The 17,972-nt window shown below is 35.4% G+C and overlaps 1 protein-coding gene across 5 annotated transcripts in view; it reads left to right on the top strand.

Moving 5' to 3' along the window:
- Nucleotides 1-1,353: 1,353 nt before the first annotated feature.
- The window catches only part of LOC106170228 (unconventional myosin-XVI), a 101,080-nt gene continuing 84,461 nt past the window's right edge, over nucleotides 1,354-17,972 (top strand). For 4 of the 5 annotated variants that reach the window (XM_086997961.1, XM_086997960.1, XM_086997959.1 and 1 more), the window contains exons 1-15: nucleotides 1,354-1,516; nucleotides 8,792-8,864; nucleotides 9,252-9,551; nucleotides 9,926-9,996; nucleotides 12,148-12,291; nucleotides 12,655-12,763; nucleotides 13,154-13,281; nucleotides 13,611-13,736; nucleotides 14,071-14,288; nucleotides 14,894-15,065; nucleotides 15,187-15,297; nucleotides 15,778-15,843; nucleotides 16,354-16,596; nucleotides 16,830-16,944; nucleotides 17,263-17,410. In XM_086997961.1, coding sequence (XP_086854087.1) covers nucleotides 9,323-9,551; nucleotides 9,926-9,996; nucleotides 12,148-12,291; nucleotides 12,655-12,763; nucleotides 13,154-13,281; nucleotides 13,611-13,736; nucleotides 14,071-14,288; nucleotides 14,894-15,065; nucleotides 15,187-15,297; nucleotides 15,778-15,843; nucleotides 16,354-16,596; nucleotides 16,830-16,944; nucleotides 17,263-17,410 — 1,880 coding nt within the window. In that variant the 5' untranslated portion in view covers nucleotides 1,354-1,516; nucleotides 8,792-8,864; nucleotides 9,252-9,322. Of the gene's footprint in view, nucleotides 1,517-1,787; nucleotides 1,989-8,791; nucleotides 8,865-9,251; nucleotides 9,552-9,925; nucleotides 9,997-12,147; nucleotides 12,292-12,654; nucleotides 12,764-13,153; nucleotides 13,282-13,610; nucleotides 13,737-14,070; nucleotides 14,289-14,893; nucleotides 15,066-15,186; nucleotides 15,298-15,777; nucleotides 15,844-16,353; nucleotides 16,597-16,829; nucleotides 16,945-17,262; nucleotides 17,411-17,972 lie in introns of those variants that run through there. The other variant, XM_086997958.1, reaches the window with a different exon arrangement.

The following is a 17,972-nucleotide window of genomic DNA, read 5'->3' as shown; positions in this document are numbered from 1 at the left end:
GGTCAGCTGCCCATACGCGGACCCCCTTCAAATATTCATGGATCCGCCCCTGCAAAGTGTCGCGATTCAGTCAAGCGTAAAATCTCTTATGTAAAACTATATATTGTCACTTATCAGTATGGTTCGACTGTATCTTAAAAAAGCTATATTTTTTATATAAAAGCTTACCTGCCCTTATCCACAAGTGCCTCGATCTCGAGACGTCCTAATTCAGCCCTCTACTGGGGTCACAGGTTGATTTTTCGCCAGATTTTGGAAATTTCACAGACACCGGTATGTCTTTGGCTAATTCATGAAACAATTCTCTGCCACTGGACTAAAGTGCGATCCTGGTGGAGGCTATTGTCATGCAAGCTAGGCTCTCAAAACTCCAAAACTCTTACAACTTTTGATCTCTAAATTATATTCTGACTCCTATCCTATCCTTTCTTTACCTAGTCCTGGCCTATCCCATTATCTATATACAGTAAATGTAAGCCTAGCTACCAGCAATTTCTCTCTACTTTTTTATCACTTGTTTTAGCGGGAGGAACACGCATACCAGCACAATACGTGTATATAGGCCAATAATATACTAACAGCACGTATCACATCTATAAAACCGTGACTTGCACAGCAGCACATTTTCGTGTCTGACACATACGGGTTGCTGAAAGGGACCATGAAAATAATATTGATGGCATTTTTCGGCTATTGAGCTAACAATGCCAGGGAACAGTGTGTTGAATGCAAGTTGCAAATAATACGGGTATTAATATAAACATGCTGGTTTCAAAACTTCTGACCTCAAAATTCCTCACGGGCTCCTACATGTACCTTTATTTACACTATTTTAATGAGTGAAACAATGACTGATAGGTATAAAATTGTGTATAATCTTCTTCGAGGTTAAAACGATTTTGAATGGGTCCTATATACAGTATATTGTTTATAGACACAAGCAAAGCAATCCCCCACATTTAATAATAATTAATTATTATTATTAATATTATTATTAACATTATTATTATTAATCGATGAATGACAGTTCTGTTTTCCTCTAATTTCATGATATAAAGCTCTCTATCATTGGGCGTGGCCAACTGACGTCGCATGTTGATCCTTGTTGTACATTTCAAGGGTTGATTTACACAAGAGGGAGACTTATAATCCTGACAGAGTTGTCATATAAGTTATAACCACGACACCAAAATCTGTGATTGTTTCAACCACAGTGACGTAAACTAGGTGACAGTTCGATCCACAGTCATCAATCCACAAATCGATTTATTCACACCGCACCGCAAGCCATTCAACAGCGTGTCACGTCTCACGCTGAGTCACTTTGCTGGATCTAAAAATAGCAACACGAGACAAACATCCGCATGCGCGATAATTACTTCCGTGTTGTCATTCACGCTGAGATCTTTAATCAAAAGTTGTCAACTTTTTGTCTAAGTGCGATGAAGTCTCTTTGAGAGTGAAAAACAAGTGGAAATACTGTTTCTCCCTCTCAATCAGGTCTTGTACAGAATCGGTATGTATATAACTATAGTTTGTCCCTTGGAGCATTAAGATTTTCGTTGCACATTACTACATGTATTACTGTTAAGCGATAAGTAGCAATCAACAGGTGACCCTGGCGTAGACATAATTTTGCAGTGAACATGGCACCCCGCTAGCTGTACTAAGTAATAGAATAACAACTCATTTAGTTAATAGGTGTCAGGCATAATTGTAGATCGATTCGGAGATAACGTACGTCCAGATGTAAAGTAGGCAGAGCGGATACACGATAACGAGCTGAAGAGGGGAAGGCAAAAATGGCCATGCTACCCTTTTTTTAACCCCAAACCCCTCTGAAATCCACACATAGATAATTAAAGGCTCGAAAATTAATTTATATAAGCTGGCACTGCGGCTGGATTAATTTAGTTGCGTAGTTCAACTACATACTGAGTACACCTGGAGATCGAAGAACGTAATTCGTGCTGATCGACACACAAATAGTGAGTGAACCACTGCACAGGTAGTTAAATTCACGGTTGACTGAACCTGAGACTTGCACATACTGCAGGTGCTATACATGTTACCCCTCCATTTTACTTCTCCTTCCTGGCTCTGCTGTTGAAGTAGATGTGAATGAATCATGTGGGGAAGAACTGTTTGAGTGGAGGGGATATACGTACACAAGTATTTTTATCTTGAAAAATCAATTAATCTCACAGTTTTTTTTTTAACAGACTGTTGAGGCAGCTAGTATTGGGAAAAGTGAGGAGAAATGTGTTACTAGGTCTGTATAGTCTAATAGATGTAGGAGTTAACAGAAAGTTTAATTTGGCAAGAAGTTAATAAAATGTGTCAGAATCAGGGAATCTTCAGTTTTTTTATGTACAGACACAGATGTACAGTCTGTACATATAGCCATCATCTGCGTCTGTCGTCGCCGTCGCCGCCGTCGCCGTCGTCGCCGTCGCCGTCGCCGTGCACTTTTACCGATAACACGATAAGTGGAAAACCATTTTGCCTTTTGATTTGAAACTTGCAGAACTGATGAATATTCATAATACGCAGGTCAAGTTCGAAAATCAGCATGATCGGGTCACTCTTAGGGAATTTATGCTGTTTTTTCACTTTTTTCAACATATATGCAGCACCGATAACACGATAAGTGGAAAACCATTGTACCTTTTGACTTGAAACTTACAGAACTGATGAATATTCATAATATGCAGGTCAAGTTCGAAAATCGGCATGATTGGGCCATTTTTAGGGAATTTATGCTGTTTATTCACTTTTTTCAGCATATATGCAGCACCGATAACATGATAAGTGGAAAACCATTTTACCTTTTGGCTTGAAACTTACAGTACTGATGAATATTCATAATACGCAGGTCAAGTTCGAAAATCAGCATGATCGGGTCACTTATAGGGAATTTATGCTGTTTTTTCACTTTTTTCAGCATATATGCAGCACCGATAACATGATAAGTGGAAAACCATTTTACCTTTTGGCTTGAAACTTACAGAACTGATGAATATACATAATACGCAGGTCAAGTTCGAAAATCAGCGTGATTGGGTCATTTTTAGTGAATTTAGGCTATTTTTTCTCTTTTTTCAGCATATATGCAGCACCGATAACACCATAAGTGGAAAACCATTTCACCTTTTGGCTTGAAACCTACAGAACTGATGAATATTCATAATACGCAGGTCAAGTTCGAAAATCAGCATGATTGGGTCATTTTTAGTGAATTTAGGCTATTTTTTCACTTTTTTTCAGCATTTTTGCAACACTGATAACACAATAAATGAAGAGCTGTTTTACCCTTTGGCTTGAAACTTACAGAACTGATAAATATTCATAATATGCAGGTCAAGTTCGAAAATCAGCACGATCGGGTCACTTATAGGGAATTTATGCTGTTTTTTTTCACTTTTTTCGGTATATATGCAACACTGATAACACAATATAAGAAAAACAGATTGGCCAATTGTCATTATACTCACAGGAGGGGCCAATCTTACTAAAACGCAGGTTGAGTTTGAAAATCAGCATAATCAGTCCATTATTTTAAAAGGTAATGCTGTTTTTTCACATTTCCTCACATTCAATTCTTAGGCATGTTAACAGTCTCATTATTGAACTAATAAGATACATAAATGTGTTTGTTTGGCATTTCCTGCATCTTTACAACATTGTTAGTTGATTTTGTAAAAATGATGGTAAACTTGTTATCATGTATTGTGTAATAAAGTGTCAAAAATGGAAATAAACTCATATCATTGCAGTTTGTCAGATGCATTCATCCACTATGTTCAGAATCTCAGAATGGAGGAAGTTGGGCATTTAAAACTGTTCTATTGATACTTTTCCCATCTCATCAATTTTCTTCATTGGTGATATAAAAATGGCAGTAAACTGTTTATTTTGTTTTATGTTAAAAAAGTGTTAAAAATGGAAATAAACCCATTTCAGAACAGTGCTGTATTGTTTACATTTTGGCATTTTCAATATGTGACTTTGAAGTTCCATGGGCCTGAAGGCTTTTGCTAGTCACATATTCTGAATAACCATGATACTAATATTTTATAATTAAAAATTGATGGTCATTATGCTGTAAAACATTATGTAATATTGCATGAAAATTTGAAGAAACCCCTATTTTGGGCACTGCTCCCATGATGACCATTTAAGGAAAATCATGTCACTTACTGTTCTCAAACTTACAGGAAAGAAACATGGGACTAAAATACAGCTCCAGTAGGCAATGTAGTCTGTTTGGTAAATTTTTCTGGCAATTAAACAGTTTTTTGTGAAAATTTAATTTTTCACATATTGGCATTTTCAAGGTGTGACTTTGAAGTTCCATGATCCTGAAGACCTTTGCTTGTCACATTTCCTGAATATCCATGATACTAAGATTTTATAATTAAAAATTGATGGTCATTATGCTGTTAAACATTATGTAATGTTGCATCAAAATTTGAAGAAACCCCTATTTTGGGCACTGCTCCCATGATGACCATTTAACAAAAATCATGTCAATTACTGTTCTCAAACTTACAGGAAAGAAACATGGGTCTAAAATACAGCTTCAGTAGGCAATGCAGTCTGTTTGGTAAATTTTTCTGGCAATTAAACAGTTTTTTGTGAAAATTTAATTTTTCACATATTGGCATTTCCAAGGTGCGACTTAGAACCTCCACGGGCTTGAAGACCCGTGCTAGTCACATTTTGTGAAAATCTATGACACTTATATTTTATTATTAAAAATCGATGGTCATTATGCTGTTAAGCATTATGTAATGTTGCATCAAAATAGAAGAAAACACAATTTTTGGTGCTGCTGCCTTGCTGACCATTATGGAAAAACCGTGTTACTTATGAATGTCAAACTTTCAAAAAAGAAACACAGGACTAAAATGCAGCCTGAGTTAGAAAAGCAGTCTAATTGGCTTCTTTTTCTGGAAGTTATACATTTTAGTGTTATATTCATTATCTTTTTTGGCATATTCATTGTGGGACTCGGAGCTCCCATGGACATGAACCCAAATGGTAATCATATTTTCTACATGTCCATCCTATTTATAGTCAATAAACAAAAATTGGTGATACTTATTCTCTAATTTATTATGTAATGTTACATCAAAATTGACAATCTTTTTGCACTGCTACTGCAAACATTATGAAAAGAAAACTGTGCTACTTATTATAATTTTAAACTTACAAGTACGATTTTTAGGATTGGCCTTCAGCTCATGAGAAAACCAGCTCTATTGGATTATCATGTTTATTGTATTTATGCATTTTTTGTGAAATTTTCATTTTTCTCATTCTGGCACTTTCTAAGTATAAACTTGAACTCTGATGGGCCTGAAGCCTTATGCTTTTACTTTCGTCTGTGTTACCTGTTGTGCAAAAGTTGATGTTGACTGTGCAGTTAAACATAATGTATTATTGCATCAGGATTGGTAGTCTCCTATTTTGGGCATTATGGTTTTGTGCTTTTCTTAAGGTGTGACTTATGGGCCTGAAGACCTTTGAGTGGGTCAGTCTGTAAATTACCCTTGGGTATTACTAGATTAATTTCAGAGTTATAAAGTCATTTGCTTTAATAGGCCATTAAATGAGATTACGTAAAGCACACTTGTTGATATTTCCCTGTAAACTCCCAAAGGTAAAGCTCTCTGCTAGATTAATAATAAGGAAGCAGTGATAATTATGCAGGTAAATTTTGTTTAATATTACAAATAAGTTTTAAATATATATATATATATATATATATATATATATATATATATATATATATATATATATCAAACTGGAAGATTAAAAGTTTGAATAGCAGCTTCATTGGAATTATATTTACCTCAAGCTCTGCCAAGGAGGCTATATTTTCACCCCTGTTTGTCTGTCATCCACATAACACAAAAAGTTATGGACTGATTTTGCAGAAATTTTCAGGAACTGTCGGAAGTGGGCCAAAGAGGACAATGATTAATTTTTGGTGGTGGTCCGGATCAATAATCAATCAATTATCAATAATAATCAACAATTGCTGCCTTGGCAGAGGTCTGCACTCTCAAAGTGCTTTTCTAGTTTTGTTGTTTTCCTTTATAATTTTTTCTCAAACACTTGCATTTGTGACTTTTAGCCCCAGGCAGGCTGTCATCTGCCTGGGGCTCTGCACATTTTCTGTATTTCTACATAAGCAGTTATATTGTTTTTTATGTCTTTAAACATTATGTAATATTATTTTATGCACTGTCATCATTTTTCAAATATTGAGACTTTCATAATGTGAATTTGAACTCTCATGGTCCTGAAACTGTAATCTTATTGAAGGGGTGGATTGAGACCATCTTCTGGGTCTTCCGGAAGACAGTCAGGTTATTAAGTTTATATTGACTGGTATCTATTTTTTTCTGTTGGAACACCATCAAAATGAGGGATGGATCAACATAGATACTTTGTAATACTGTCAGAAAATATCTCTGGGTCCGCTCCTGTTATTGACCATGTTACCTGTTGTGCAAGATTAAAATTCAGTGTTGACTGACAGTGCTATTATAAGCATTATTTATTATTGCATCAAAATTGACAAAATGACCTTTTTTGCATCTTTATTTTCTGTTTTTTGTCTGTACATTTGACAGCTTTGCTGCCTTGTTTAAATGTTTAATTTTAAAAACGTACAAATTGTAGCATGCATTTGTGTACCCTGAGTTTCATAGTACACTGGTAACTCCCCACTGTTCGCATAGCACAGAGTCTGTATAGAAAGTACATTTATGTGGGTTAAAAGCCATTTTCCATACACATATGAGACATACTAGTATGCAGTGTGTTGGGTATGGGAATGTTATGGTCACTACGGTGACAACTCAGGGTGACAGTTAACGGGTTATTAAGCTGTCAGTGGTTTGTGATAAGAAATGAATAATATGCTTAAGGGGGTCTTGCATCCCTGCATGTGTGTGTGTGTGTGTGTGTGTGTGTGTGTGTGTGTGTGTGTTAGAGAGAGAGAGAGAGAAAGAGAGAGACACATAAACTTGGCAACACTGGTTATCATAATAGGCCTATGGTCAGGATTGTTTGTAAGATGGCATATAGCTGCAGTACTAGTAGATGACTGTATAACTACTTGTAAAATGACGCGATCCTTTTCTTGGAAGAATTTGTGTACACTGATTTAAATAACAGTACCGGTACTGTCAGAACTCAATATTGGTGAATCATATGGCAGCTCTTTTGTGGCATTTAACCCAATTCTCAGTGTGATACATGTTGATGCATTTCATATGAAAGGGCGATTTTTTAGTTGCCCCCCTCCCCTGAAAATGAATAGGTTTATGGTTTTAAAAAATGATTAAAATAGCTATGAAGTTTAGGAGCATTGACTTAGCAGGCATACTTGCAGGATGGGGGGTGGGGTGAGGAAGACTCATGAACCACTGTGCTCCACCCCCTCCCCAATATTGGGGGGGGGGGGGGGGGATAGGATTTTTTTTTCAGTATTGAAAATGGAGGTGGGTGGAGGCAGCTCAAATATTTAAGGTACTTGGAAATGTTGGACTCTTTGGTATTACAAGAAGCAAGTGGCTCAATCACTCCCTCAAAATGGAGGACTTTCTTACATAATTTAGGGCACTTCACCACTATGTCTTTGTATGCAGGTAACAATATAGCTAGCTGTGAGTAACTGTGGATTGGAGGCTAGATCAAAGATTGATCAGTATGTGGAATGCCACCATTCTGTATCAGATAATATTTATGAGTGTAAATAAAAGGTACTTAAGTTTTTCATTGCTATCTCTTCAGTCTGTTGTCAGCTTACTAGTAATGATAAATATCTAAGTATAAAACAATGTCTTGTATTGGCATAGTTAGGGACTTATGATAATGTTAGATATATTTCTTGGTAGATAGCCATGTTTATTGCCCACTGCTTACTGCTTGTTATATGATATATTGTATAATATGATACAAATTAAGCCAGTATGAGTACAGCAGGTTCTTACTATTAATTGGAATGAATTTTCAGCTATATTTCCTGGAATGTTTTTTGTTAGGGCATATATTCTGTAATTCCTGAGATTAGAAATAGTGAATTAATATTATTTGAAATTTGGTGAAATTCTGAATAGGAACTTGGGATGGAATCAGAATTTTTTTTTGAATAACTAAACAGTTTTAATAAATCTTCAGTTTGTAAAATGTTTGCAGGGGTAATGTTAAGAAATTCCACATTCGTATACTTTTATACAGTGGTCAGATGTTTAAGACATAAAACATATGTACTTCATTAATGTTTTCCACAAACTCATCATTTTCATTTGAAGTTAGAGTAAGGTAGCTAATGATGTACATGCTGGGTAAAGCCAAGGAATATACTAGTACATGTATGAAATGGTTCGCTTTGTCTAGCTAGTACCTCTTTTGCCAAAATGAAACAGTACTAGTAGTTGACTGCAGCTATTCTTTATTTTCAGGATCAGAAGTTTTTTTAAAAATCCACATGTACATACATACAATTAGAGCATGGTACACACAGTATATAGAACACCAGTGTTGCGGAACAGATATAAACTCAGTATAGATATATTCTACAGATTAATCAATCTAATCAATCTATCAATCAATCTATCAATCTATCAATCTATTTTTTGAGATAGGAAAAATTTTAAATGAACTATAATATGATAAATGTCTATTCATGCATACATAAGGTTTTTTCTACTTAAATGCATGTTTAAAACAAATTTACATAGTTTTTATGTGTGTTATTTGTGTTTAATTCCAGGTCATTATAGTGGCAGTACAGTTAGAAAGACAAAGCCCCAGGAAGGCCTCATAATAATGAAAAGGACTGAATGGTACAGGACCACAAAATATTAACTAAATTAATATTTAATTGATGAGGTTTTGATAAATAATTGATAAATTATACCTGTAAGTCAATGGAGTAATATGCTTGCAGACAATATATTTTGTCAAAAAGGCGCTCAGTTCAATCATTTCAAGAATGCAGGAAGTCAGAATTTAAAAATGGAGTTTTTTTTGCCATTGTGCAAACTTTAGGTATTACATAACTTTTTGATGTCAACAGAAAAGAAGATACATTGCTGTTTATAAAAAGTATTTTTAACTCAAGAGGAGTAAACAATTTAGGCATTTTTCCCCAACCTCTATCAAGCAGCATAATTTTGGGACAAATTAAGTCTGTGATGTAGGTTTCATTTTTGACTTGATGATTATTGAAGGAACAGCTAAAAAGGAAAGAAGAAGTAAAGGCACTTGAATCAACCTACAAGTGAATAGACTCTTATGCATAATGGAGATAGACCAAGCTCTGCTGGATTCTCTCCCTTTGCCGCAGAGACTGAAACTCTGCAAGCAGCTCAGACACGAGCAAGTGAGAAGGTACAATGAACGACAGAAGGAAGAAGCCCAAAGAGGAGGAGTGCAGCGGAAGCGGAAGGAGAACAAAAAGGGGACCCAGGTTAACTTTCATGGCAGCGCCCGTCTGTGGGATGCCACAGCAAGATTTGATGACAGAGAGGGTAAGTGTTTGCTGATACATTTCAGGGTTAAAAGAAAACAAGGAGAAAAAAAAAGAAAAAAAAAGATTTATTGCTTGCTTATAAATGCATAATTGATGTTGCTGTTAACTGTTGATTTCCTCACACAAAGACCTTAATTTTCTGGATTTTTTACAATAACATTACAAAAAAAAAAAAAAAAAAAAAAAACAATAATAATAAAATAAAGTAAAATATTTTGGAAGGAAAACATGGTGTTCAAATTAATTGAGTAACTACTGTCAGTATATAGTTTGATGTATTTTGCAGTTAATAGAAATAGCTCCTTGATTAGTAACAACACTATGTCAAATCACAGCCCATATGTAAAGATAATTGTATTCTTCAATTATCAGTTATGGAACTACTACAGGATGGTTTCCCGCCTAATTTAACAAATGCCAAAGGTGCCACGCTTCTTCACCAGGTGAGAATTTTTAATGTAACTCTGCAAAACGAACATTTTCAGCTAAAATGTGTGTTGAGATCTCTCTTCAGGAGTACATTTTTCACTGCACTTATTTCAAACTTGAATTATAGTTTGGACAGTCTTAATTGGTGCTTTACCATTTTACACACACATACACACACACCATTTGATTGCAGTCTAGCTCATTGAATATGTAGCATTATGATTATATATACTTATGCCAGAACATTTTCCTTATATTTTCTTAAATGAAAATATTAGTATGGCCAAGGGAGTTTTTAACATAGTTTTTTTTACATATTTTGTTGGGAAGTGTTTAATAGGTTAATAGTATTTATTATTTGTTATAATAATCAGTCAGTAGTATTGATTTATAAAATTGTCTTCAATTTTCAATCTGTTTTAATAACTTAAAAACATTTTTACCAAATACTAATAATTGACTTACTTTTCTTTGCCTTAAGATTCATAACTTTTTGAGTTGATCTTTCATTCCAATAAATGGTTTAATAACTTTAAATTTAATTATTTAATTCTCTGTCTATCTCTTTATTTCCATTCATAATTTTACCAAATCTTTAGCAAACTCTGTTTTGTCTTTTCTCCTCTCTCTCCACTTGCCATTAGAATTAGATATGTAGAACTTTGGGTAAGTATGTTTTCTTTTGTTGTTTACTCAGGCAAAAAAAGCGTGTGCTGGGGCATGCTTTTTTGTGTACTAACTGAACTAAGTGGTATTGTGTAGAAGTCCCTCTGCTTGATTGAAGTTTAACTGTGCAGAGATGGCTTTCTTCTAAGGTGTTGATGCTCTAATATAAATGAATTGTCCTTTTGTATCAGTTGTTGTTCTGAGTGTCATTTAGAACTTCACCTAATTCAAGGATAAAGAAATTATGTCCTGCCTTGTTTTTTGTACATGTATGTGTGAATTTCCCTATATATACATAACACATTTGTCCAGCATGGGTGTACATCATCAGTATTTATACATAATGCCTGAAGAAATATATATATATATATAAAGTTAAATGCTAGATGTTAATGTTGTGATGTCATATAATATGCGTTTGCAGTAAGATAATGTTATTTCTATAATTTTAACCCCAAACTAACAATCAGCTTGTACAATCAAATCATAATTATCATGTAAACTTCAGTTTTCTTATTTTAATGTCATAATGAATGACTTGTAACAGGATGTTATGTTTCCATAGGTAAAGTAATCAAATTTGTGTGTTATATACCTTTACATTACGTTGTCACTGTGTTAAGACCTTGCATGAAAATGCACCAGGGAAGTTATATGTACCTCAAACTATGTGTTGAATGTTTATGAATGCTGTTAAGAAATCACAACCAAATATAAACAGCTATGCTGTGGCTGCATGAAATTGTATTCACAAGTATGGGCTTATCACACACATACATGAATGCATGTACACATGAAAGCATGCACATGCACAAGAGTGCACTTATGCTTGCACTCACACACACACACACACACACACACACACACACACACACGTGAGAAAAAATTTAAGTATGTAGATAGTCATATATTGCATGGGTATATTTCAGTAATGTTAGTAATATGGAGGTGGTAGGCAGAAAAAATTATTGGAAATTTTTTCACAGTCTTACTGGGACACAATAAAAAAGTTCCTTTTGAGCATTTCCTTTGCACATATTTCTCCTTTTATGCAATGTTTGAACAGTATTTTCAGGTTGACTTTTTTTACCCTGAAATCCATTCATTACATTTAATGCTGTAGAGGTTTTCAACAAAAATGAGGGAACGTTGTAAAAAATTTATAAAGATGGATCAAAACATGACTTGTTTGTAAATGCTTTGTAGTACTGAAATAAATAAGTCTACTACTTGATGTTTCATAGAGGCATAAGAAAAGTCTTAATTTTGGTACTCGCTATTCCAGAAAATTTCCCAAATATTTCATCCTTTAACATCCTTATACCATCATTTCCATTAAATTTTATATGCATTATTGAATGAAAACTTCTCATATGAAAATAAAAAATCAATGAAACTTGCATTGCCTGAAAAGTAAAAAAAAAAAAAAAACTACTAAAAAGTACAAAGAAAGTATCAACAATACCTACAATAATTTCTTTTCAAAATATCTCTTTAAGTGTGCCCAAGATGATAATATATCAGTGGCTGAAGTTTTAATCGCACGAGGAGCGAGTGTGAATGCACGAGATGTGGACCTGTGGACGCCACTTCACATAGCGACCGCTTGCGACAACCCAGATATGGTGCAGCTGCTGCTACAGGTGACACGTCAAGGGTTGACTTAAATTACCACTACTTATTAAAATTAATATTTTAAAATAATTTTTGTACATGGTTTGCCCCAGAGAAACAGATTAAGTCATGAAATGAAAAGATTATTTTAACAATAGTTAAAACTATTTACATTATATAATTGACAGTGTACTTTTGTTCATGTAAGTGTCATAACACAATTATTGTTACATTGTGACAGAGGAAAATGCAGCATTATTGCAAAGTATAATTGTAAGGTCTTGGTCTGTTGGTAAAAATCTGCAAAAATTAATGAATATTATTATTATTATTATTATATTCTCTATTTATCGCGTGAATAAGGCATACCATCTTCTTTAATGTTGTTACAGAATGGTGCAGATGCTGCAGTACTTGATATAGATGGGAACTTCCCATCAGACCACGCACCAGAGAGCAGTGAGGTGGCGTTAATGCTCGCGAGGCATCTTGACAGACTCGGTAATCATAAAGACTGCACTGTACAAGCTGAGTTGGTCTAACCCTGTTGGAGATCCCGATAAAAAGTGCAATCAGTGGCATCAGTTGAATTGTCTGGAAACAAACTTTCTCGGGCAGTTGGGGGGTAATTCACAATTATGGGCTTATTAAGCTGATTCTATTGATTGCACTTTAGCGTGAACCCCCCTCCCTCCCCTCTCAGAGTTGGACCGACCCAACTCTTTAATTCACACTGGACAGCATGCATAACTGGACAAGTCTACTTTGAGAGGTATATAAACATGTTAGAAAGTATTTCAAAATTTCAGCTCTGAGATTTATATATTAGAACATGTTAAGGTAAGCAAAGGATATGCAGAATTTGCATCAAATTGTCATTTTCTGATGTAGGTATTGACAGCAACAAATTGAAAGAAATACGTCTCCAAGCTCCCAGGAGGATGGCATCTGATGTGAAGGAACTTTTGGCTCAAGGTCAAGGTCAAGTGGGTCTTGCCAGCAATAATGGTGTGACTCTGGTAGGTTCCTGATAACATTGCCAGTCTTTGTGCTTGATATGAATGATAATGAAGATGATGTGTGTTTGTATTACTGATTTATTGACACTTAAAAATACAAGAATGAGTAACTGTTATTTTGGCTATGGCATTTGACATAATGACAAGGATGAAAGGCAAAGAAAAACATTCGACTTGATTTCGCAAGGAAATTAAGCATGATATGCAAATGAATATGACATCTTTTGAATTGTTTCATTTGGTAGAAGTTGATAAATAAATATGAAATTGCAAGCTTTGACACCTGTCCTAATCTGTTTAAGACTTCACATGAAAAATCTGTTTTCCAGCTACATATAGCAAGTGCCAATGGATACAGAGAGCTGGTCAAGCTACTGCTGGACAGTACAGTGGATGTTAATGCCCAGGACAGTGACGGATGGACAGCCCTACATGTGGCTGCCAAGTACTGCCAGGTAATCTCTCTTTCTCTCTCTTTTTCCTTTTCTGTGCACAGCCCCCCTCTCTTTTCCTTACTCCCCCTTATACCCCGTATCCCCCTTTCTCTCTCTCTCCTCCTGCATCCCTTACAGTCCTTCTCTTTCTCTATCCCTCACTCTTCCACCCTCTGTCTCTCTCTCTCTCTCTCTCTCTCTCTCTCTCTCTCTCTCTCTCTCTCTCTCTCTCTCTCTCTCTCTCTCTCTCTCTCTCTCTCTCTCTCTCTCTCTCTCTCTCTCTCTCTCTCTCTCTCTCTGGCATATATACTGTACAAGTAATGCTTTGAATATGTTTTGACACCCTCTTTTGCAGATAAAGATAGTAGGCATGCTGCTGAAAAAGAAAGCAAACCCACATCTTGTGAATAATGACAACCAGAAGCCATCAGATATAGGAGGGACTGAAAAGATAGTGGACATGTTGAAGAAAGCAGAACAGGATTCTGGGTCAAAGATGGAGGTCGAAATCCAAAATGGGGGAGAGGATGGTGACTCTGAGATTACGTTTTTAAGAGTGAATAGTAGAACCATGTAAGTACTTCAGATGTCATGGTCATTTCAGGAAATACAGACTGCATAATTTTTAACCTTAGACCTACAACCTACTTTACTTAATTAATTAAAAATTTATCTTTTTCTAAAACTGATCACAGCGATGTGTTTTCTGACGCTTAGTTTTAAGAACTTTTATTTTGATAATTGTTAGTGTAACTAAATATATAAGAAAATATGTGTGTGGTTGGTAATTTTTGTTTCATATTGTTCAATTTTATAGTGGACTATCCTTGTGTTTTCCTCATTTGATTTTGAAACTGACATTTTCACCCTTCAGAACTCTCAGACGTGTCAATTTTTCAGAACTCTTATACATGTTTTAATTGACTCAATTTTAATCTTATACATGTTTTAATTGACTCAATTTTAATCTTATACATGTTTTAATGGACTCAATGTTTTAATGGAAACAATTTTACAGGACTCTTTGACTTGTCCTACTTTTTCAAGACTGTCGTACATGTTTCACTTTTTCAGGATTCCCAGGCATGTCCCTTTTTTAAGCGCTTCCAGACATGTTAAACTTTTTCAGGACTCTTTTCCATTTTTTCAGTAATCTCATACCTGCCCCTCTATTTCAGGACCCCCAGACATGTGCCCCTGTCAAAGCAGGAGGAGCTTCAAGAGGGCCAGAGGAGGGTGGCAAAGTCCCCAGCTCCTGGACAAGATGAGGATGAGGATGAGGATGAGGAAGAAGATGTCTATGAGAACCTCAACTTAGCTAGGATACAGGAGGAACTGATTGATGAAAAGGTATGTAAACAGTGGTCACAGAATTTGTAATGAGAAAGTTTCTAAAACAATTGCAGCAGTATTTAAGATGTTACGGTAGTATAATATGCAATATAACACCTGTTGATTTGTCCTTGTCCAGGTACGCCTTCCACCAGTGTCCAGCACAGATGACCTGGCCAGTTTACCTGAGGTCACAGAGAGGTCAATCCTGACACACCTGCAGGACAGGTACAGGGGGAACCAGATATATGTAAGTGAAGGACCAAGATTTGGGGATGGATTTGGAGGGGGGGGGGGGGGAGTGGATTTGGGAGAGGATCTGATAAATTTATTTTAGCACACATACAGTTTTGCTATTGGTTGGATAGTGGGAATGCGGCTAGGGATATTACTAGATATATCAAGGGAGAGGGGATGAAACATAGAGCAAATAATTAATTAATAATTTTTAGATTATTTAAATTATTTAAAAAATATATTTTGACACACTGGAAATCACACGCACACATGTGCATGCACACATGCACACATTTTGTAAATAGAGGAAGAGAGCTGGGGGTGAAGAGAGATGGGGGTTAGATGGTGGAGAGGCGAAAATATGATGGCATGTCTGTGTGATAGGTATAGTGGAAACCAAATATGTAAAAGTAAATGACGGATGAATTCTTGGAGTACATTCATTTGATAATTTCTAGTGATAAGCTTGATCAGATTATTTCTTTCTTTCCAGACCTACGTTGGGGACATTCTCATTGCGCTGAATCCTTTCAAGGAGTTGCCATATTTTACCAGATGGGTGTGTATAGAATGAGACTGCTGAAAGAGGCTGATACAATTCATACTGTCATGTCTGACACAAAATGATAACCAACCATTAGATCTCTTAGCATATCTCTTAATTTAGCCAATTCACGTTTTAGATATACAGGCAGAAATTAGTGTTGGTGTCAGATCTTTAAAAAAGTGAAGTCCTTTATTAGAGGGGGGTTAAAGGATAGGAGTGTTGTTATAGGAGATTAATTTATAAGAACATATATATTCTTAGATGATGCAACAGTGCCTTATATCAGTATCCATGTTTCAAACTTGATAGCTTTTCATTTTCCATCTTCAAGTGGGAAACAACATATGATTTCTAGTAAATTATTGAATAGGGATGCACAGTTATTATTTTGCAACTATTCAAAAAAAGAAATTATAATGAATTATTTTGAGTTGTCAAAATTAACAAATTTACTTAAAATTGTCAAAACTAATAGTTGTAAGGTTACTGTAAGTAAATAAATGTAATTGATGCTATTCCCAGGTGTCCAAGCAGTACCACAAGGGGTCCGACCAGACCCCCCATGACCAGACCCCCCTGTCCCCCCATGTGTTTGCAGTGGCAGACAGGGCATACAAGGCTCTCCTGAGGGAGAATACCTCCCAGTGCTGTATTATCAGTGGAGAGTCGGGGGCCGGGAAAACGGAAACGTGTAAATTCCTCATACAACACTTGCTGAATGTTGCTGAAAGTGATGAGAGGGATCTTAACTATAAGATACAGCAGGTAATTTTAGGCTTATGATGAATTCTTTGTCTCTGTTTATTTGAATGTTTGGGAAAATATTTCATGTTTGATACTAAATAAAAGAAAGAGAAAAGGAAATAATTGATAAATTCCCCTCAATTCTTTGATGAACCTACATACCCATGAAAAAAATTGATTTTTAAGGTAGTTACTTTTCTTGATGTTTTATCAAAAATTATCCATTGAGTTTGATGTCATCTTTGCATTTCCAGGTGAATCCTCTGTTGGAGTCCTTTGGCAATGCTCAGACTGTGATGAACGACAACTCCAGCAGATTCGGGAAGTTCCTTGAGCTGAAATTCTCCTATGATGGCATAGTCCAAGGAGGTATGGCATTGTAAGATCGCATTCCGAACAGATGATCCGAGGACTTGCTGATTCATGGACTAAATATGGGCAACCCAATTTAAAGGCATAACTGCCTAATATCCCAAGTTTTGCTTTTAAATATCCTAATATCCCCTACATGGATTAAATCACATCTTCGAGGTTTAATTGCTTGGGTCCTGCGGGAAGACCATTAAGACCATTCCTTGATGTTTGATGGATCAACAAAGATAATTTAGTGTTTGTCAGAAAATATCTCTGGATCCGCACCTCGTAATTTAATTTTAATTTTTAAAATTATGTGTCATAAAATTTCAGCCAAAATCACAGAGTACCTGCTGGAAAAGTCCAGGGTGGTTTCCCAGGGAGTGAAGGAAAAGAATTTTCACATCTTCTACCTTATGTTTGCTGGCCTGTCTCCTGATGAATACAGGAAATATGGACTGGAGTCCCCGCACAAACACAGGTAAAAAGGACCAGCTTTATTTTACAAATATTAAAAAAAATCTCTTGTTTGCTGGTCTGTTGCCAGATGGCAAGTAAGGAACATGCCCTCCCTGATCTCTGACAGAAGATATAACCATCATCAAGTTATACTTTGGCACAGCTAACACAGAGTTAAAGCATTACTTATTTTAAAAAAGTATATCTCTGATTGGTTGTAGGCTACCTCTACTTGTGAACCATTGTTACATTAGCAATTTAGCAGTTGTTTTCTAAAATTGTAATATTTTTATCTCACACTTTGTGTTTTTTCTGTCGAAGTCCAAATTGTTTAACTTTTTCATACATTATCTAGTAAATATTGGCTATAAGATGGTTTAAGAATTTGGCATTATATAAAGTATCAGTTGCCATATTATTTTGTTGAATGTACTAACGTAGAGGTTTCTGTAAGCATTGTTCTGCCTTTTTATCGTTCATTAATACAAATTATTTACTTTCAAATGGGTTGAAGAATGTGAGTAATATTTTCTATTTTACAAATATGTCACTGATTTTGTAAACAATTTTTAGCAGAGCTTATT

Source organism: Lingula anatina, chromosome 10 (genome assembly GCF_051362555.1).
Source record: "Lingula anatina isolate TDL-2025a chromosome 10, LinAna3.0, whole genome shotgun sequence".
Taxonomy (NCBI): Eukaryota; Metazoa; Brachiopoda; class Lingulata; order Lingulida; family Lingulidae; genus Lingula; species Lingula anatina.
This window is presented reverse-complemented; position numbering and strand designations above follow the sequence as displayed.